General features: G+C 43.3%; 1 protein-coding gene and 1 long non-coding RNA gene across 4 annotated transcripts in view; one reads left to right on the top strand and one right to left on the bottom strand.

The window, feature by feature from the left end:
* SCML2 (Scm polycomb group protein like 2) overlaps nt 1-22338 on the top strand; it is a 45164-nt gene that overhangs the window by 12285 nt on the left and 10541 nt on the right. For all 3 annotated transcript variants that reach the window (XM_081907579.1, XM_081907580.1, XM_081907581.1), the window contains exons 3-9: nt 2258-2326; nt 5992-6062; nt 7391-7625; nt 10779-10867; nt 13410-13653; nt 17572-17828; nt 19716-19848. In XM_081907579.1, the coding sequence (XP_081763705.1) occupies nt 2258-2326; nt 5992-6062; nt 7391-7625; nt 10779-10867; nt 13410-13653; nt 17572-17828; nt 19716-19848 (1098 nt within the window). The remainder of the gene's footprint in view (nt 1-2257; nt 2327-5991; nt 6063-7390; nt 7626-10778; nt 10868-13409; nt 13654-17571; nt 17829-19715; nt 19849-22338) is intronic.
* Nucleotides 15350-22337, bottom strand: LOC309367977. The gene is made up of 3 exons (XR_014167438.1): nt 20538-22337; nt 18522-19591; nt 15350-17156 (listed from the first exon to the last, which is right to left on the bottom strand). It is a non-coding gene; the product is annotated as an uncharacterized lncRNA (long non-coding RNA).

The following is a 22338-nucleotide window of genomic DNA, read 5'->3' as shown; positions in this document are numbered from 1 at the left end:
CAGTTTCAGGTTAAGTATGGACCTCCAGAACGAATTAAGTACTTAACCTGAGGTACCACTGTAGTTGTCAGAGCAACCCATGGCAGTACATTCTACAGATAACTATGAAACGGGGTACTTTGTCTTGTAAGGGAATGTTTGTTTTTAAACCTATGTGTCACTTTTAGTTTCCTCCAAGCGCTTACAGTATACTGTACCTTTCCCTGATTTTTAACTCTATTCATTACATGAGATGCACAGTTACTCTTAGAGAAATAACTAAATAAATCCCACTAAGTCCAGTTGGGTTTCCGTCTTAATAAATGTGTTTAACATTGCAGGATTGGTTGCACTGCCATTTCCTGAATGTATATGCCTGAAGCAGGGGTGGGTGGCCTTGATTGGCGCAAGGGCCACGTTTTGGGTCAGCCACCCATTTGCAACACATTGCAATGCAAACACACACTCAGCAAGGAAGGACTCGACAAGTATACATGAAACATGTATTACCGTATTTTTCGCACCATAGGACGCACTTTTTCCCCTCCAAAAATGAAGGGGAAATGTGTGTGCGTCCTATGGTGCGAATGCAGGCTTTCGCTGAAGCCTGGAGAGTGAGAGGGGTCGGTGCGCACCGACCCCTCACGCTCTCCAGGCTTCGCGGACCTCTTCGCAAGGAGCGGGAGCACTCCGGCTCCTTGCGGAGAGTCGCCAGCATGCCGAAGCCTGCGCGCGCTGAGCTCAGCGCGCCCAGGCTTCGCGGACCTCTCCGCAAGGAGCCGGAGCGCTCCGGCTCCTTGCGGAGAGTCGCCAGCATGCCGAAGCCTGCGCGCGCTGAGCTCAGCGCGCCCAGGCTTCGCGGACCTCTCCGCAAGGAGCCGGAGCGCTCCGGCTCCTTGCGGAGAGTCGCCAGCATGGCGAAGCCTGCGCGCGCTGAGCTCAGCACGCCCAGGCTTCGCGGACCTCTCCGCAAGGAACCGGAGCGCTCCGGCTCCTTGCGGAGAGTCGCCAGCATGCCGAAGCCTGCGCGCGCTGAGCTCAGTGCGCCCAGGCTTCGCGGACCTCTCCGCAAGGAACCGGAGCGCTCCGGCTCCTTGCGGAGAGTCGCCAGCATGCCGAAGCCTGCGCGCGCTGAGCTCAGCGCGCCCAGGCTTCGCGGACCTCTCCGCAAGGAGCCGGAGCGCTCCGGCTCCTTGCGGAGAGTCGCCAGCATGGCGAAGCCTGCGCGCGCTGAGCTCAGCGCGCCCAGGCTTCGCGGACCTCTCCGCAAGGAGCCGGAGCGCTCCGGCTCCTTGCGGAGAGACGCCAGCATGGCGAAGCCTGCGCGCGCTGAGCTCAGCGCGCCCAGGCTTCGCGGACCTCTCCGCAAGGAGCCGGAGCGCTCCGGCTCCTTGCGGAGAGTCGCCAGCATGGCGAAGCCTGCGCGCGCTGAGCTCAGCGCGCCCAGGCTTCGCGGACCTCTCCACAAGCAGCGGGAGTGCTCCCACGGCTTGCAGAGAGCTGCCTGTTTGCGGGCTGGGGTCGGGGGAAGCTCGAGCTTCCCCCGCCCCAGCCCCGCGCCTGGGGGGGGGAAAATAATTTTTTCCCCTTTATTTCCCCCCCCAAAATGGGTGCGCCCTATGGTCCGGTGCGCCCTATGGTGCGAAAAATACGGTACTACCCTGTGGGGTGGAGAGACAGACTCAGCAGACGTGCTGCATCAGACTCACACATTCAGCAGAGCTTTTGCTCTCTAAGGAAGCACTGATGTAGAAGGGCCTCTTACCCCAGCACTGTTCTAGGGAGCAGAGGAGGAAACCAGCCTCTTTTGCAAAGAAGCCCTTGTGTGGCAGAATTGTTGGGATTCTTAGAAGAATGGTGCAGTGCCAGAGGGAGAAGGGGACCTTTTGCAAAAGTTGAAAAGACATTCCCAGACTAAACATGATGATCAGGGGGAGAAATTGAAAACTCACCAGTGCAACAATGAGGACCAACAGTATCACCTGCTGCTTGGCAAATACATACATACATATACGTGTGTGTGTGTGTGTGTGTGTCCCCGTCCCCTATTTATTTATTTACTCATTCATTCAAAGTACTTAAATTCTTTTTAGGGCAGAGCTCTTTCAGGGGACTTTAAAAAGATAATTAGCTCCAAATAATTTAGCTTTGTATACATAGCAGTGGTTCTCAGCTGGAACTATATCCATGCACAATGGAGGGGTGCATGGGGTACCTCAGTTTATTCTGCAAAATTATGTTAAAAATACTGTGTTTTATGTCCTTTCTTTTTCATTAGATTCTAAGACTATTAAAAGAGAAAAACATGGGAAGAGTTGTCTGTCAAGCAACCAATTGTTAAATAATGGTATGTATTGTAAATGTAAATATTATGAATTATTTTTAAAATAAATAAATGGGGTTTAACCTCTGCTCATTCACATATCTCTCCCATCACCTCCTGCCTCACCCGATTAGCCTCTCCACCTGTGCAAGGTGCCTCCTTCCTGATTTTTGGACAGTTACAGCTACCTCCTGCGGTGTAGTCCATGCTGTTCAGGAGGTCTCCCAGTCATCCTGGGATCTTTTAAGAAGGCTGCTGCGTGTGGGGGAGAAGGATACCAGAAAGATCCTTGCTCTAGTGGCCCTGCCATAATCTTTAGGGTTTTGAAATGGGTAGGGCACTTTATTCTCTTAGGGACTTCACTCCAGGGCCTGGCACCAAAATGGGGACACGCTGTTATGCACACTTAACCCAGACACACAACCTTAATACATAACAACAACAACAAAAACAATAATAAATTTATTATTTATATTCCGCCCATCTGGCTAGGCTTCCCCAGCCACAAACGCAGATAAGCATAGTCAACTCTGCCTGCCCGGGTATGATTTTCTTCTTATCCTTTTTAATGAAATGGAGGTGTATAATTTTTTTTATAAATAAGTAAGTTGCTTACTGTTCTCCTAGCTGAGCCCTTTGCCTGGGTTTGCTGGTATCTTTGCTCTTGGGTTCAAGAAAGATTTTAGGGTAGGTAATGTTGCTAAAATAAACCAAAGGGAGAAATTGAAACTTGGTTAGGTAGACTGAGGGAGTTAAAACAAAAGGCAGGGTTTTTCTGGTTGAAAATGAAGGAATTAAAGAAGGACTTTTAAAAGTGACTAGCTCTGCTCAAGATGGGCCTTCCTCACCCTGATTGTGCAAGACTTTTAACATTTTAAGGAAATAATGGGCTGGATACATGAGTGAAACACAGGAGATGTGTGCCATGTAAAGAATGGTAGAAATCCAGTACAAGCTAATGTCAGAACATGAGATGCAGGAGTCCCACTGCTGCATCACTTGTGGCAGCCTCCGGGAGGGTTTCTGCTATTAGCCAGGACCTCTTGAGTTTTATTAGCAATTATAAAGCAGCCCTTCCCCCAACCTGGCAGCCTCCAGGTTGTTTTAGACTACATGCATCAAAGCAGTGTTCGAAACCCCCATTGTTCTAGGCACATTTTGCGACGGGGAATTTCATTAGCACGAGCAGTTTCTGAGCTTTGGGTGCAGTACTGTGCCTAAGATTTCAGATTAAAACCTCAGAGTGGAAGGAAAGGAGGACCTTCTTCTGCCTCCCCACTTCCAGCCACTCTCTGAAGACTAGAGAAGAGACCCTCTTAAGAATATTAGGGGGGTGAGCAGGGGAAGGAATGAACATAATATTTTAGCTGCAGTTCATTCATTTTCAGCTCTGTATTCTTGTTATAAAAAAGCACGCCTAGACATTCCGTTGTTGCGCCTATAACGTAAGTTTAAGGTGTCATTTAGCTCCTAGCTGTCACATCTCAGTTAGATTATCCTAACAAAGCCACTAGGTGGCAGCATAGTATCATTTTTTCAGTGGCTTAATTTTTGTATTTGGAGTGGAAACTCTTATGAACATATGGAGAACATGCACAGATTAGCAGTGTAAGGTGGGATCTGGACGTGTAGTCCTAATATATGTCTGTTGACTGGCCAGCCTATGAGAGACCTTGTTTTTTTCTCTCTTGGCTTGTGAGCTCTGGGATGTCATGTCAACCATCTCCTCCTTCATTCTGGAGGAGGATAGCTAGAGGTGTGCAGAAAGAAGGTATGAAATAGTAGAGATGGTTGTGTGGGAAGCATATGAGTGGGTGGGTGTACAGGGGGGAAAGACAAGGGGGTGGTCCAGCCCTTTTTTGACTCTATTCCTTCAACTATGTGTGTATTTGGGGAGGACATGTTCCTCTGTCCTGTCCCCTCGTGTACATGTATGTATATTTTCATGCATATCTGTGGCTTGTTGTGCAATGTTGTATGCATTTTGTGTTTAGCTGGTGGTGGGTGGAGGTGGTTCATATCCATCTCTGCCTTCTCTCCACTCCTGCAAACTATTGTGCACCCACCTGCAAAAACAAACAAACTTGCATCTGGATTTTTGAGTGGAGCAGGTATTGATTCTCAAGCATTTGCCCAAATTATGCAGCTGTACACTATAATGAGAAAGCGTGTTCTCCTTCATGGAGAGCACGTGTTGCGGTGGGGTCTGCTGAGCCACCCCTCTGTTACCAGGCAGGGTCTCTAAAGATGGCCTGGGGCAGTGATTGGTTCACTGGGTTGCTGGGGTAAAAGTTATGTTGCAATTTTGGTGGGAGGGGTAAAATGTTTAAATACTCTGCATGCAGCCTGGAGCTTTCCCTTTGCTGTGTGCAACGGATCACCCGCCCACCCGCCCTAAAGTAAGGGGTTGTTGCTTTGACCTTGCTATGCCTGTCATGGGGTCGTCTGCTTTGGAGCGGGGGCCTGGTAGGAATTTTGTCCATCTGGCTGATTGGCTGGGCCATTTGGTTTTTGCCTACTGCGTAGCAAATCGTCACAACTTGTAAGGTTGCGGTTAGGCATTGGTTATAAATTGGTGGAGGAGGGGTTAGGATAGGCTGGGCCTGCCCCTCCATGGTTGCTGCGGAAAGGGAATTCCGTTAAAGGAATCCTGGGGCTTGCCATCTTTTCGTCCAATCCCTGGAATGGGACTAGGGCCGGCAAGCCTTCGGGGAGCATGCGGATGAGAATTGAGGGTCTGTGACTCAGCTCCATTTCTCCCCGACTTGCTTTCCCCCGCACTGTCTTTCGGTGGTGCCCGGAAGTCAGTTCTGTCCCCAGGTGGGGGGACAGATAGTCTTAACCAATGCCTAAACAACCACTCACGGTTTTGTATTTAAATAAAGTTGTGGCCAAAATTATGCCAAAAACCTTAAACAAAAATTAAGTGTGCGTTGTGAGTTATTTGGGGGGTGGCTTGGGGACCTCGACACGCAATCAACATTTACATTTTTTTTAAAGAAACTTTTTAAAAGGATTATTTACTTAGCTCAGCCCTTGCCATTGTTAAACCAAGAACCACTTTATTGTCCCAGGAAATCTCGTGCTATGTAAACACAGTAGTTTATCCTTATTCAGCAGGGTTCTGAGGGAGTGGATAGATAACAAAGGGAATCCAGACCCTGCAAACTTAACACACTGCAAGGTCGAGCTATTCTAAGCTGCGGTGTAGGCACAGCTTAAGTGTGAATGCATTTGTGTTTGTTTTTTTCCAGCAGTGACTCGCCTCCCTGTGCACAAAGAAATGTTCCTTTTTGTTTTATGTTAATGCTCAATCTGTAAACCAGTGAAAAGACTTTTATTAATTTCACTAAAACTGCTCCTGCAAATGTAGTATATAAATCTAGATTCTAACAAGGGTTTCATATATCTATATCTATATCATCTGAAAAGAAAAGCAAAGCATTATCTATATGTATATAGAAAAGAGAAGAAGTTCAGATCCATTGTTTTCCTTTGGGTAGATGATTTCTGCTTATTTTCCAGTAGTCTCTTAGAGTGCTAACTGCTCGCCTCAGCCACAAATGATGACAAATATACAAAAGACTGAAGAAGATAATAAACAAAAATATGTGTGCTTCCTGCAGATTGAAGGCTTTTTATCTCAACAGTATGTTTAAATTTTGCTCTCCCACGCTTTTCCCTCCTAGAATATTTTAACTGGGATAACTACTTGAAAGAGACTGGATCCTTAGCTGCTCCTTCACATTGTTTCAGACAGGTAAATGGTTTAAAATATAAATGAGTATACGAAAGTGTTTTGTGTTAGTATTGTAGTTTCTTTGTGTTGCTTACCTTTCATATAGATATATGTTACGCCAGGGGTGGGCAGACCAGGTTTATGAGGGGTTTTTTTTTGGTGTGTGTGTTTTTTAACAAGAAGCCCAAGGTTTAGAGTGCTTGTTCAGGCATGGCCAAACTCGGCCCTCCAGCTGTTTTGGGACTACAATTCCCATCATCCCTGACCACTGGTGCTCTTAAGCTAGGGATGATGGGAGTTGTAGTCCCAAAACAGCTGGAGGGCCAAGTTTGGCCATGCCTGGTATATATGAAGAGGGAGTCAACAACCTGTTGTAATCCCTGAGCCATTCACTGTGTATTGATGTACAAATCTGTATCTTGAGTTAACATAGATGAGAACTCAGAACTCTTAATGTGGCCAATACTGCTGTATAAAAACTTGGCCAAAGGCCGCCAATCATTATGCATATTTTATAAGTTAGAAACACCTAATAACATTAGCAGAAGGAGAGAAGTGGCTTCCTTTTAAAAACTTTCACTGTTGTTAAACTATGAGGAGCTAGAACCACCTGTTAATTAACTGCAAATCACCCCAGAGATTTCCCAGTTGATACCAGTCTGTCTACTTCTGTTTTGCACAACCCATATGGGTATTTTGCAAGCTTCAGATACTTACACTATTTAGAAAGTGGGGGGGGGACACTCCAGTGGCTTTTAAAATCATAAATACTAGTTGCATAAGTTAAAATTTTCTGTCAGGAAGATATTAGGCTTTCATGCCTGTTAAAGCTGTGATTTGTTGTGAAGTTAATAAGAAGTAAATTACAATAAAATGGATGAAACAGCTTGTAAGTTTAGGGTGGAAGTGCCAGCTTACAATAGTTGTGCAGAAGAATAAATTTATGTAAGAAGCCAACTTTGATACAGTGGATCATCTATTAGATTTGTAGGTGGGGTAGCTCATCCATTGAAGGTCGTTGCTCAGTGTATGTTATCTTTTAGCCTAGCCTACCTCATAATGTGAAGATACAATAGGAACTGTAAATCCTTGGTTAAATTGAAGAGTGATTTACAGTAAATATAAATGGCATTTAGAGCACCTCAAATAATTGCCCAGGACTGGAAATAGAATCAAATATTTAGGTGCCAAGAAATTTTCCAGCAATTTTTTTTGAGGAGCTACACTGAGAAACAATTATGGTGGTAATAAATGAGCTTGTGACTAGCCAAATAAGTACTGCTGATTCCTTCTCTCTCTCCCTCCTGGAAAAATAGTCCAGTAAATGCCTTATTTTGCCTTTCTTGCAGTCTAGGGTTCCACCTAGCAATGATTTCAAAGTGGGGATGAAATTGGAAGCCCATGACCCTCGAAACATTACCTCAGTATGTATAGCTACAGTTATTGGAATCACGGGTGCCAGATTAAGGTTGCGGCTTGATGGAAGCGACAACAAAAACGACTTTTGGAGGCTAGTGGATTCTTCTGACATACAGCCAATTGGAACCTGCGAGAAGAAAGGAGGAATGCTTCAGCCACCACTTGGTAAGAAAACATATAAGCCTAATGTTGAATAGTGGGTAGACATGGCAGACGACACAGCGATTTCTCCAAAGCAGCTCTTTATTTTGTAAGCTGGAACAGAAAACTGAACAGCAAACAGCTCAGCCGGCCTGCTTTTATAGGCAGCTGCCTGTCAACATTGTAGCAACAACAACCCAGGGTTTCCCGCCTAAAATAACTGATGTGGACCTGAGTGAAAACTACATACACAATACTCCTGGTGGCCAGGCTGAGAACTTCAATACATAACACCCCTCCCCACCGAGATAAGGCGTTAGTTACAATCATAATGGTTTCCTTATATACAGCACTACATGTAATGGTTCAATTAGGCACAAAGCATATCGGTTACATTTCACATACTTCCATTAGACCAACAGTGTTACATGTCCAACAACATAGTCCTTTAAATACGGTCTACTGGCCTTGTGGATTTCCTGGGTGGAGAGTTCAACAGCTTCTGAGGCCACGGCCTCCTCAGTGGCTTTCTGCAACGTGAGGTCTGGCGTGGCGAGGAGATGCCGTTGCAGACGGATGTCCCGGATCCCACAGATGATTTGATCCATCAGGGCATCATCTAAGTCTCGGAACTCGCAGTGCATTGCAGCCTGTCAGAGGGCGGTGGTTGTTAATTGACTCCCCCTCTGCCTGGTTCTGGTGGTAGAACGCATGATGGGCAGCAATCTCGGACGGCTTTGGGGCATAGTGGTTGCGGAGCTTCTCTTGAATCGTGTCCCAAGGTGCTGCCTGGACTGCTAGAGGCGCAACCAATGCTTGGGCCGTCGCAAACACTTCGGGGCCACAAAGGCTGAGGAGAGGCCCCGCTTCTGCTCTACAGACCCTCTTGTCAGCTCATTTGCTTGGAGGCAGCAGTCAAACCGAGCGAGGTAGGAGTCCCAGGATTCAGAGGCTGGGGCAAACGGCGGTAGAGGCACGAGTGAAGCCATGGTTCCGATGCCGACGTGGAGGTGATGGATGGTACACCGTGCTCTAGCCAGAACAGTCAGCTCTGAATTGGTTCTGCTCCGTGATTTCGCTCAGTGTTTCAGCTCCGTGATTCAGCTCATCTCAGAGGGTGGCCGCGTCTGGCTGTGCTCTTATGTCCATCGATCCCATCCTCGTCTCCAGTGTTGAATAATGGGTAGACATGGCAGACGACACAGCGATTTCTCCAAAGCAGCTCTTTATTTTGTAAGCTGGAACAGAAAACTGAACAGCAAACAGCTCAGCCGGCCTGCTTTTATAGGCAGCCGGCTGTCAACATTGTAGCAACAACAACCCAGGGTTTCCCGCCTAAAATAACTGACGTGGAACTGAGTGAAAACTACATACACAATACTCCTGGTGGCCAGGGTGAGAACTTCAATACATAACACCTAACATGCATGAAATCAAAGTTTGCTTTGAAGTCACAGTAGAGTTTGAAATGACGTATCAAAATAACAGCAGCCAGAGATAAAGGGAATGAAGAATAGACTAAATGTACTGGACTGGGCGAGTTGGGTTGAGTTTGCTAGAGGTAATACAAGTGAACCATGGATTCATGGCACTGCCGTGAGAAATGTCACTCAAGTTCCCAGGTTTTTTCTTCAAAACCCTCTGTGGCGTTGGCCTCCCGTTATCCTCTGCCCTTGCCCAGTTCCACCATCTTGATGTGTGACTTCTTCAAAGAATTCCACCCCTTCTCTATTGCAGCCCTTTAGAACTGTCTCCCAGAAAAAAACCTGTGTGATGCCACCTCTCTCACTTCCTCAAGCCATATCTGTCCTGTGTGAAGTCTTTGGGGGCAGCTTCCTGGTCCCCCTTGCCCTACTGTAATTGCATGTCACTGAAATAATGCACACTCTTCCCTGTTTACCCCATGCCTCCATTTCCCTCCTCTTTCCCTGTTGATGTCTGTGTTCTGTTGTAGGCCGTAGGCCTGCAATAGATTAGGGACCTGTCTTCCAAAGCCTGTGTAGCACCACTGATGGTTCTGTAGGAATAATGGAAATAATAATTGGTTAGTAATTTAGTGGCGCTTTAAAGCAGAGGTGACTAACCTGTGGCCTCCAAATGTTGTTGGACTCCTAGTCCTCCCATCGGCTTCAGCAAGCAATGCCAGAGATTATCAGTTGCACATTTGGAGAGCCACAGGTTCCTTCTCCGGGTATGAAAATCTTGCTCCTGTTAGCAAGATGTTTTATTGCCTTCAGGATGAGGGATGCATTCCCTTCTGAAAACTTCATAAGGACCACGTGCCAATGGTGGCCAGAGGGGAAAGTGCACGAAGCAACAAATGTAAAATTTTTGCCTTGGTACCATAGGCTAGTTTCTTTGCAAATTTGCACCCTCCTCTCTACCTAGCCAGTGAGGGGTGGGGGGAAAAGAGAGACCCGGAGGTTCCCCACACCTGGCCTATTCTGAGAAAGTAATTGTTTGGAAGCAAAATGGCTTGAAACAGGTGTTTCAGCACCACCAGTGAATGAAATTATCTGTGTGAGTGTTCCCCCCCCAAAAAAATCTTTGCAGTAATGTTTGCCGGATACTATAATGCAATTAGTTTGCTCCTGCAGTGTATGTAAACTGGCACATATCTTTATTGAGCCAGACAAGTGAGCCCTTGATAAAATATATCATACTGTATTTGGCCCTCCTATGTTTTCTGAAAATAGGCAGAATTCCAGTGTCCAAATGGTGTTGCACAGCTAAATACCTTTTTGAAACCTTCCCTTTGGCAGTTTTGCCGCATCTTGTTTGTTGGCTGAGCTTGGAGCTAATTGTGTGTGTAATTGCCTCCTGCTAACTGTATACAAAACTGGCATTTCCCAAGTGACGTCGAACTGTCTGGTCCCAGAAATCCTATTCCGCTCGTAATACAGTATGAGTCAAACGCTCCCTTTCTGCTTAACTTGAAATGTAGTGCTGTATTCCCACGTGTTGCACCAGGTGCTTAGCTTAGTTAGTATTGCTCAATTAAGGTTGTAGCTTCTGGTGGGAAGTGCCTCAGCACGATGCGCCCATGCTCATCCTCTATTTATAATCAAAACGTATCCTGCAGAGATAACGCCACTTAACAAAGGTTCTCTTGTTTCTTAAAAGGCATATTTTTGGTAAATCTGTTATGCACAACTAATCTATTGTTGTCAATTTTAGGGTTCCAGATGAATGCATCTTCCTGGCCAATGTTTCTCCTAAGAACACTAAACGGTGCTGAAATGGCTCCTGCTTCATTCTTTAAGAAGGTAGGAGACTCGGCTGCAGTTCTATTGTTTGTTGAGGATTCCAGAGCACTATACTGCACTGTCCAGCCTGAAAAGGCAAGGAAGTTGTTTAAAAGGACAGGACTACTAGGAAGGGGAACATCTTTCTCCATCCTCAGTGCCTGCATTTAGAAAATGCCTGTATATGTCTTGAGTTCAGAACAAATCTCTTTGGTTTTAACAGTTTTAGGCTTACCTCTCCACACAGGTCAAATTAATATATTAAAATATGTGTGTTGTTTATTACATGTGATGTTCCTGTTCATGCATAAATGGGGCATTACAGTTCTAGACAAATGTAGAAGTTAATTCCTGTATGGGAGAGGTTGACTTTTTTCTGTTGAATAGTCTGGTGAATGTATCAAAGACTTCTAAGCATAGTGAACACCCATAAATTATGCCCCAGTCACTGTTGTACGGATCATACACAAATGACAATGCAGAACACATTTTTATGCTAAAAACAATACACTCTCTTCTTGTAACAATCTCAACATTTTTACTCCTTTCTTGTCTCTTGGTATATGATGTTTACATGTGTTTTAATTTGTGCTTAGTTCATGTTATTTTAATAACTGAAGCTCAGCCCAGATAAGACTGAGGCACTAGAACAGATGGTTTGGGAGATCGCCTGCTCTTGCACCTCTGATCTGAAGGAGCAGGTTCGTAGCTTGGGGGTACTCCTGGATCCTTTGCTGTCGCTCGAGGCTCAGGTGGCCTCAGTGGAGCGGAATGCCCTCCATCAGCTTTGGCTAGTGGCCCACCTACGCCCGTATCTGGACAGGGGTAGCCTAACTACTGTTGTCTATGGTCTGGTAACCACAAGGTTAGATTACTGCAATGCATTCTACGTAGGGCGGCGTCTGAAGATGTTTCGGAAACTTCAGCTACTGCAGAATTTAGCGGCCAGGTTGCTCACCAGAGCAAGATGGTTTGAGCATATTACACTGATCCTGGTCTGACTGCATTGGCTACCATTTCCAGGCCCAATTCAAAGTGCTGGTTTTGACCTATAAAGCCTTAAACGGCTCAGGACCATAATACCTCAAGGACCGCCTCTTTCCATAGGAACCTACCCAGACCCTGAGATAATCTTCTGAGGCCCTTCTTTGTGTGCCTCCTCCTTGAGAGGTCCAGAGGATGGCAACTCAAGAACAGGCCTTCTCTGTCTGTGGAATACTCTCCCAGGGAAGTTCACCTGGCACTTTCATTATACACCTTTAGGCACCAGGCAAAAAAGTTCCTTTTTAACTAGACAGTTGATTTGGTTGACATCCTATGCCCTTTTAAAATGTGGGCGTTTTGGGGGGGTGGGTTATTGGGTTCTTGTTTTCATTTAGATTATGTATTTTGTGGTTTTATATTTTGATTTTGTTCTGTGAACCACCCTGAGACCTCCAGGTATAAGGCAGTATATAAATTCAAACAGTAGTAGTAGTGGTGGTGGTAGTAGTAGTAGTAGTAGTAGTAGTAAATTTGGATGTTTTAAACTTTTTTGCTGATTATTTCATTGTGTTACTCATTTTGTAAACTGCTTTGAGGTTTGGTTGGGGGTTTTTTTACACTCAAGTGGAACAGAAATGTTATGAAATAAATAAATAAACTTTGTGAATTGCACCAAAGCTGGAACAGTACAAGTCTGTTCTGCAAAGAAAATGAAGTGGGTTGATTTACAAAGTGAAGAAATGAAATAACGTGCCTTAATTATGTAAGGGAAAAGAATAGAAGTTATATTTACAACTTAAATTGTCCTTTTAGTTACATGGACAATTTTACAAATGAAGCTTTGCTCCTTTTTATTAATAATGCATGTCCTCCCCCACAAAACTTGGAAATCAATCTAATGAACAATAAAACGTAAGGAAGAGTAGGAAACAAAATGCCATCATGGAAGCAATTCATCATTTGAACATGCATTGAAGTCACATTATGCAAATTCGAATGGCTTTATAAGAGAGTCTCCTGTTCGTTTACAAACCTGCTTTAGGCATAGACTTGAAGATGGTAATTGGTCAGTTCATGGTCTCAACACTGACGGGTGACACTGCAAACTATGTTTTTCACAACACTGTAACAACTTATTCTTCTTGTGATTATCAAGGCGTTGGAAATATGTTGCTTGGTAGTTCTGTTTCTTTCATCAGTAATTAAGGAAAGAAATACATATCTTAAATTTTCAACAACAAAAAATGGACTTCTTGTTGATAGGCGTTAATAGAAATATTGTAAATAACTAAATACTCCAAAGTGTCCTTTTGTTGATTTCTTTTAAATTCTTGCTTTTAAATTCTTTGCTGCTTTTTATCACTCATAAAACCTGTCGTTTAGCTTAGAAACATGAATTTTTGTCCATGGAGGAGCTCTGGACCATAGAAAATACAGGGAAAACGCTAACATATCCCCCCCCCCCCAGTACTACGTATCTTTTGGAGCATGAGTCCTTTTAGGCATCAAGGTTATATGAAACTCATTTCCCTCCAAGATCTCATGTGTACATACCTGTTTGGCTCTTTTGTTTTGGCAGGAACCTACAAAGCCTTCTCCAAACTGTTTTAAAGTTGGAATGAAGCTAGAAGCAATAGACAGAAAAAATCCTTATTTAATATGTCCCGCAACCATTGGGAATGTTAAAGGAGACGAAGTTTTTATTACTTTTGATGGCTGGCGAGGGGCATTTGACTATTGGTGTAAATATGATTCTCGGGATATCTTTCCAGTCGGATGGTGCGATTTAACAGGAGATGCTCTACAGCCACCAGGGAATAGTGGTAAGAATTTTTTATTTGTTAAATTCCACACGTCAGGCTCATCTGGTCCATCTTTGCTTTTAAGCCTGTGCCTTTAAGGCTTTGATACAGCTGACAGAGAAGCTTCAAGGAAAAATGTGTTGGTTTTTGTGTGTTTCCCATCATCATTTAATGCAGTAGCAAAATCTAAGTAGGATGAGATAAAGCCTAAGGCATCCCACTAGCTTTAATTAAATGTATTCACTAGCACCAGGGATCATCATCCCAGTGTCATGGTGCCATGGTGGCTATGAAGGTTTTGTGACTGTCACCCTACAAAAATTGCCCACTAGTCCAAAAATATTAGTGACCTCTGCTCTATCATTTACTATCCTTGCAATGTAGCTTCCCCTCATGTTCATGGATATAGGATTGCAGCCAAAGAGAGACAAACCTTCATAACTTTACGCTTGCCACCAGTTCAGATGTAATGAGAAACAGTAGGGTCATGTTACCTGAGCAAGGTGTAGCAACCCTTGGGAGTTGCATGCTTCCCTCTCCCCCACTGTTGTGCTAAGGAAGGTGGTTGGAAGCTTCTTTGGATAATATGTAAACCATGGTTTCCTATGATCAGGGAAAAGTGGTTCTGGAACATGGCTTGTTCTCACAAGTCATCACTTAAACAGACTTACCGTTCCATGGCATTGGACGTAATGAAAGCTGTGTTTAAAATCAGAAGCAAAATTATCCCATGGTTTTTCGTTATGTCTGAACTTAGCCAGTGTTATCATTGTCAGAAGTAGGGGCATTTCACATCTTCTTAATAAACTTTTCCACAATTACGATTGCATTATTTCTCTTGTGCATGTGCGTCTCTCTCTTTCCCTCCCTCTCCCTCTCTTACATTGGTGTACTATATTTTGTTCTCATTACAGTAATGTCAAGAGATGCTGCTCAGCTGTTGAGTTGCTTATGGCACCAGCATAGCTACTGTCCATGCAGTTTTTCAAATAGCTTTTCTAGCAACTATTTCTAGATGCATTAAGTAGTTTTTTCTAGATGCATTAAAAAGCAGGTTCCCTGAAAAAGCTGAGCAACTATCTCCTTCCTGTTTCAGAAGACCATAATTTGTCTTATATGGAGCTGCAACATCTGACTATTTGGTAATAGTAGGGTTTGACTATTCTGGGTCTGCTTATGGATCCTAAAATAAATGAACAGATGTGGAAAAGTTGTAAGCGCCAATAATTTTTTAGTCTTTTTCATAGGTCTACACATAATGTTTAATGCATATTCTCACACCTTATCAAAACAAGGATAAGCAATTTTGGAAGCAATTGAAGCATCCTAGTTGCTGTTATATGTTTGCACTCTGTGATACTGAAAGCTCTATAAGCAATCAGTACTCTCAATACAGAAAGCCGTGTTAACATCCTTTGCTTCTTGTTCCATCCTTTCAAGATGCATTGTTGCTCCGGTTAGTATAAGACTATTTGGTTTGAAAAGACTTTAATAAAGTTGTTGCTTAGGATCAGAGTTTTAAGCAGGGGCTGCTGCATAGCTAGAGTACCCACAAGAGACCTGAATGCTTGATGTCTCAATTGTTTTGCCAGCTCAGCGAGAAACAGAATGCTTTGTTTTGTTTGTGGAATGGAGAGGGCCATTGTAATGCAAAGCAGTGGCCTGAAAAGAGCAAAAGGGCTGCCCACCCCCTTCCAACTGCACATTATATATTAATTACAAAGAGACACTGCCGATAACCCCCCTGTCCCGTTTTAATAAACTAATATTTTAATGCACTAATATTTTAATACAAATCCTATTGAGATTACAAAATGGTTTTCAAGTTTAGGCTCCTGTAGCTCAGCTGAGAGACCTCTGTACATGATACAGTTGTGTTGGCAGCTAGATTTCTTGGCTTGTCCTTTCACTCTTTCCAGATTCTCTGACCCCATGTAACCTTTGATCCCCTCCTCAAGAGGGGGTGGTTAAGGAAGTATGAGCAGGTGACTGATGGTCACTGTCAATAGAGCCCACAGACAATATGTGAATTGCTTTAGCAGTCTCTCCCCTCCACTCTGTTGCCCTCCCCCTTCCTCTTCCTCTTAAACCAACAAATGCAAATTGCTGCACCCTGATTTGCTCCTGCAAAATTTCAGTGCCCACTGTCCAGGCAGTGTGGGCTTTGTTGCAGATTTGCTTTTTCAGTCTAAAAAAGCAGTCCTATGAGATTGGGTCTTGAACCTTACAAGTGGCTAATGTAAATGACATCTGCATCTCTGGAATATAAAGGTAGGAGACCTGTTTAAAGGAAATTGTTTTTATATAGCGTTCCAGCAGGGGCTCATTATTACTCCATTTGCAGCCTTTGTTCAGCGAGCACTATCCATCATTTATTCCAAAGAGCAGAAAGTTACTGTGTGTAAAAGCGTGTACCTGCTATTTTACAACCTGTGGCATTGAAGGGTGTTTTCTTTGTATTTGTGAACTCTGCTGTCCTCTCATATTTTTGCTGCACGTTAATCCATTGACATTTCAGTGGAGGCAGCGATAGACTGTAGCACAAACATGTTTAATCCAGATAACTGTTGTTTTGCAATGTGTGAGTGTGGCAAGTGTGTGTGATGAAATTTGTGTTTGTGTGCAGTGAAATTACATTTTGTAATAAAACTTTAATTTTTCAATTTTTACACCAGTGATGATTTTCTGAACATGGGAATACATGGAATTTAACTTCACACAAATGTACCTTTTAAGAAATGTTTCATTCTTCAACAGTAGTATAATACAAGTGGTTGATAACTTTTGAATGTGATGAAGAAGAAAAGCAACACTGTTTAGTTACCTAAAAGCGTCTCCCGAACTATATAAAGCTGTATGAAAAAGAAAAGTATAAACTCTAGGGTGTGGTCTAGTCAAACAATATACATAGGAGCTGTGCCAGATTTCATGTGTTAAATTTTTTTGTCACATAAATAAAATATATTTTTTATTTTCTATGAATGTGTTCTCTCTGTAGAATTTACCTGCTTTACACAAAAACAGACCATGCAACCTTGGTTATATCTTTTAAACATAGTTTTCCAGTGTTTAATTGGTCCAAAATGGTGCCACAATTTTATTTTTGAAAACAAGTGTTTTCCCTTTCACATTGAACCAGCTGCATTTAGACATGGGCAGACATTGTTTTACCAACTGTGGGACTTTAAAATTACTTTGGGGTTTTCCTTGGATATGAGAAAAACAAGCTCAATGGAAACATCAAAACTACATTTATTTTGATATGAAATATATATGCTTTATAAGGGGGTGGAGAAGCAATCTTCTTCTGTAAGATACATGAAGGAATTGAACGGTGTACTTCCTTGACCACATGAAACCAATCACAGGAATCCACATGACTGGAAAGCCAAGGGGTAGAAGGCAGAATGATCAAAACTTTTTTCAGTTAATCAGAAGCATGGATATATATATATGAGAGACTTGCTGTTCATAAAGAATTACCACAAATATTCTTGAACAAATTCCATTCATTTTAGTAGGGCCTGTGAAAGCAAAACTCAAAGCATGTTGCCAAGAAGTTCCATTAAATTTCATTTAGGGCTTTTTTGGGGGGTGGAGCTCTTCTGTTATCTCGTGATGTCCTAACTGGTGTTGCCAGAAAAGAAATCACATGGCCCAATTTTGTGCCTCTAGCAGCAGTTTCTTGATGTACAGAAACCAGCTTTTCTTTGCATGAAGATTAACATTACCCACTTGCATATTTCTGCACATCGAGCTTGCCGTCAGAAGCACCACTTCCCTATCTGGTTTAAAAGTTAGCAGTCCTTGTTTTCAGTTCAAAATCACTTGAAAATATCTTGTTGTCAACATACTTTGAAGTGTAATCGAACTTTTTAAAGAATACTGCTTCCTGAAGTGTATGCATTCTGATAAATGTATATTTGACTTCCTTCACAGTTTCGGGTACAAAGAATAATTCAAAACCTCAGACATCCCCTTCCAAAGTGACCCGGCGCTCAATGCAGTCTCCTCAGAAATCTGCTCCTGTTCCTCCTTCTACATCAAGGGGAAGGAAGCCTAGCCGGGGGAAACCAGCGGCTCCACCTGCAGTCCCTAGGAAAGGCAGGTCTCCCAAAAACACCGCTGTAGCGAAAAACACATCTCAAAAAGAGAATCTCAAAAAAAGGAAAAAAGGCTTGAAACCAGGAAGGAAGGTGAGAGCAAATCTGTTTACCATCACAATTGCAGTAGATGGTTTTTCTGTTTCCCCAGCTTATTTTGTACTGATTTCCCCACCCGAGTTTCTTTTTGAAATGTTCAATTGTGAAAGCAGTTTACTAGGTGTGTCGTATTGAACACAGCATCTTTTTCAAGGTTACACTCCCTTTGAAGGAGCACAGGTTCCCTGTTCAGGTTACAGCAGCTTCGGGGTAATTCTGGATCCATTGCTGTCACTTGAAGCTCAGATGGTCTTGGGGTCGCAGAGTGCCTTTGGCTAGTGGCCCAGCTGTACCCTTACCTGGACAAGGGACTTCTGTCATCTGTGCTCTGGTAAACTCTAGACTACTGCAGTGAAACTTCAGCTGGTGCTGACTTCAGCGGCCAGGTTGCTCACCAGGGCAAGACGGTTTGAACATAACAATGCCAATCCTGTCCTGACTGCCCTGGCTGCCAATTAGGTCCCAAGCTCAGCTCAAAGTGCTGGTTTTGATGTATAAAGCCTTACATGGCTCAGGACCACGATACCTCAAGGACCACTTCTTCCCATATAAACCGCCCCATATCATGTAATCATTATCTGAGGCCTTTCTTTTTGTGCCCCCTTCATGAGAGGTCTGAAGGGTGGGAACAAGCTTTTTTCTGTGGTGGCTCCCCACTTGTGGAATGCTCTCTCCAGGGAAACTCACCTGGCACCGTCGTTGCTTATCTATAGGCGACAGGCAAAAACATTCCCCTTCTTCTAGGCCTGTGACCAATAAAAAATATATCTATGGCCTTTTAAACAGGGGCGGGGCATTGTTTTTGTTTGTTACTATGTTATGTATTTTTTGTGTTTTTATATTGTAAACCACCCTGTGATCCTCAGATGAAGGGCAGTATAGAAATAACAATAATAAAAGGTGCAAACAATATATTTTATTGAATGTATTGGAGACAAAGATAAATATAAAGATATATTTAGATTGCTACATTTGCTGATACAGGGAGAGTGCACTTGCGACCAGATTACTTGAGAGACCACTTTATCCCTTACCTACCTAGTAGGCCTCTTCTTTTGAGCTGGACTTGCCCTTTTGTACATGTTATTAGTGAACATTTTAGGCCTTGGAGCTTCAGGTATTAAAATCAATCCTTAGTTGTTGTTGTTTTTTTACCTATTTTTGCTTTTTACATTGTTTGACATTAAATCACCTTGATACTTTTGTGAAAGAGATATGATTATTTCGTTAATTTATGAACCACTTATTTGTCCTCAGCTACCCGTTGCTACCCATTCAGTGTTAATCTAATGTGGTTGCCAAAAGAAATATCCCTTTATTTAATTTCGTGTTGGCTCTCTGCTTTAAAAAGAGCTGCTTCGGTGCAGGCTAACTTTACTGGCAAAGATCGCTAATTAAAGCATGCATTTTTGCTAGTGGTTGCAAGGACAGTGGTAGATATCAGCATCTGCCATCATTATCAATTAAAGTATCAGCAACTTTATTATCCATGGGAACTAGACATGCAAGTGGGACACAACTGATGTGACTTACAATGCCTGAAGCTACCTGAACCTACCACAGTACTTAATATGGTAGTGATGTGTGAAGTAATCTTGAGCTGGCTTTTTGTGTGCTGGCCAGTTTTAACAGATTATCTCATGTGGTTCCCTAGCTTGTGATGAGATTCTGATGCTGACCCTTCTGGAGAACCCTTGAAAAATGGGTTGGGACTGGGAGTTGCAAAGATCTTGTCTTTATACTCTTCTGGCAGCATTCTACAGTTAAGAGAAATAAGATAGCTTCAGCAAATGGTGATCTGAAGGCTGTCTGTCTTCTGATAGGAAAGAAACAGTTGTATTTTTTTAAAATTTACGATAAATATATTTCTTCTTTTTCCAGAAAAAAATCTTACCAGTGCAATCTCCAGTATTTCCTCCGCCCCTTACCTCTGCAAAAGTGGAGAACAGCACATCTCAGACACACAAAGATGGACCTGGTATCACTGGCGTAACAGCGGCTGTCATTTCAACAGGTAAAATGATCTATAGCTTGCATGTCTGTCTGTATAAATCTTCTGGGGTACTGCTGGTTGGTTCCAGAGTGTCATGAAAGCACTGGTAAAAGTAAATGGATTCAGATACTGGTCTGTAGCTAAGTGGTAGAGCATCATCTTGCACACAGGTGGTCCCTGGGTCAGTCGCCAACATCTCTAGGTAGGGCAGGGAATGCCCTGTTTGAAGCCATGGAGAGCCACTGTCAGTCTGTTGTAGACATTATTGAGCTGGATAGGCCTATGTCTGACTCAGTGTAAGGCTGCTGCCTCTGTTTGCATGAAAGTGAATAACAGCCTTTGACACTGGATCCGACTCCTCATTTTGTGTACAGGTTTGAAACTCTCTGGATATGTGTTACCTCTATCACCTCTCAGTAGAAAGCAGAGTGTGGGCCCAGTAACTTTTCTTTTTTAAGTAGCATCTTTTATGGATGCATGAAAGTCCACTAAACTAGAAATGCAGGTAACTGGCTGCATAGTTTTACTTCTAGTTAGCATGTACACAGTAGTAATGGAAAATAAAATAAAAAATAGGAAGTAGTAGTAGTGATTGGAAAATGAAGCTATGGTGCATGCTACTGCTAGCACCCTGCTCCCAAATCTCTCAGTTGGCTTTCATTTCTTGCTAGACATTTTTTTCACTGCCTTCAGGGTTAGCAGCGCTCTACCTGCACAAAATAGGCCTCCATTGGTCACGGGTATCTTCTTGTGTCTTGTTGCTTGGCTGAACAGTTTGCTTGTTACTTCCCTGCACAGGCCGAAGAACTATCTGGCTCTGTCACATATAAGAGCAGATTATTTCCCCAAAGCAGTATTCAGAGTGTTTCTGTGGCTTGGTTCTATTCTTTCTCTCCCTGTTCTAGCGTTTTTGACCGTTTACCCATCTAACAACCATTCAGCTTTTCTGCAACTCCCATTTCCTTTGCCTTCTAGATTTCCATGTTGCTGCTACCCCCCCCCCTTTCACCTTCTCTTTCATTCTCCTGTGCATATCCAGCCCTGAAAGTGTGTTAATTTGATCTCTGGCTTTTCTTACCACCTTTCTTGTTTTGCTTTGAAATTCCTCTTTCCTCCTTTTATTTCTCATTCACCATGTTCTGTTATCTTGTCTTTTCCCTGCCCCCTGCCTTCTGATCTTATTTTTCCTTGCCTTAATTCTGACCTTCTGTTTTCCTGCTGCCTATACCCTACCCCTCATTTTTACTACAGTGGTACCTTGGTTTAAGAACAGCTTAGTTTATGAACAACTTGGATTAAGAACACTGCAAACCCGGAAGTAGGTGTTTTGGTTTGTGAACTTTGCCTTGGAAGCAGAACATGTTCCACTTCCTGTTGATTGTGTTCCATTTGCAAATCGAGTCCCCCGCTGCTATGGGAAAGCACACCTTGGTTTAAGAACAGACTTCCGGAACAGATTAAGTTCATAAACCAAGGTACCACTGTATTCCTCTTATCTTCTGTTTCTGTTTCTGCTTTTCTCTCCATGTATCATGGGCATGCGTCAGTTACCTCTCATCAACATCAACGAACTATATTTTCAAATGCATATGTTGAAGATTTTCGCACCATGAACACGTTAATTTCCTGCCACATATTCAGTGTGACTTTACCAAGACACTTGTAGCCAACGTCCCCTATCCAAATATGGGAGGAGTACCTTGATATGGGGTTATTACAAGGGCAGACAAAATATAGAAGGGAAGGAGCAGCATTTGCTCCTAAAGGCATATTTGTTAGCTCTATAGTTCTGGAGGATAACAGGAAAAAGCAAGGAATGTGGGTATATAATTTGGCAGTTAGGCTTGTCTAGATGTGGCAAGTGTGTGGACATTTGTGGTTTCACCACCTGTTGGAGTTGGAGGTTAAATAAAGCATATGGAAGTAGTTTGTTTAGTGTGGGTAGATTTTACATAAAGGACGTGGGTGGCACTGTGGTCTAAACCACTGAGCCTCTTGGGCTTGCCGATCAGAAGGTCGGTGGTTCGAATCCGCGCAGCGGGGTGAGCTCTCGTTGCTCTCTTCCAGCTCCTGCCAACCTAGCAGTTCAAAAGCACACCAGTGCAAGTAGATCAATAGGTACCACTGCGACAGGAAGGTAAACGCCATTTCCGTGCACTCTGGTTTCTGTCAGTGTCTCGTTGCGCCAGAAGCGGTTTAGTCATGCTGGCTACATGACCCAGAAAGCTGTGTGGACAAACTCCAGCTCCCTCTGCCTGAAAGTGAGATGAGTGCCACAACCCCGTAGTTGCCTTTGACTGGACCTAACTGTCTAGGGATCTTTAACTTTACCTAGTTTTTACATGCAGAGCATCAGCTCCTCTGTTCATCATCTAATTACAGTTTAGCTATCTGCAAGCTTTTGAAATAGATAAAATGTATAGAAGATGTTCATCCAGTCCATTCTCAATGAAAACTTTATGAAATATTATTTGGTCTGGAATGGATAGTTTGCAAATTCTTCTTTTTTAA

The sequence above is a fragment of the Podarcis melisellensis genome (genome assembly GCF_964234715.1).
Source record: "Podarcis melisellensis genome assembly, chromosome: 4".
NCBI lineage: Eukaryota > Metazoa > Chordata > Lepidosauria > Squamata > Lacertidae > Podarcis > Podarcis melisellensis.
Note: the sequence above shows the minus strand (reverse complement) of the source record. Positions and strands in the feature narration are given on the sequence as shown.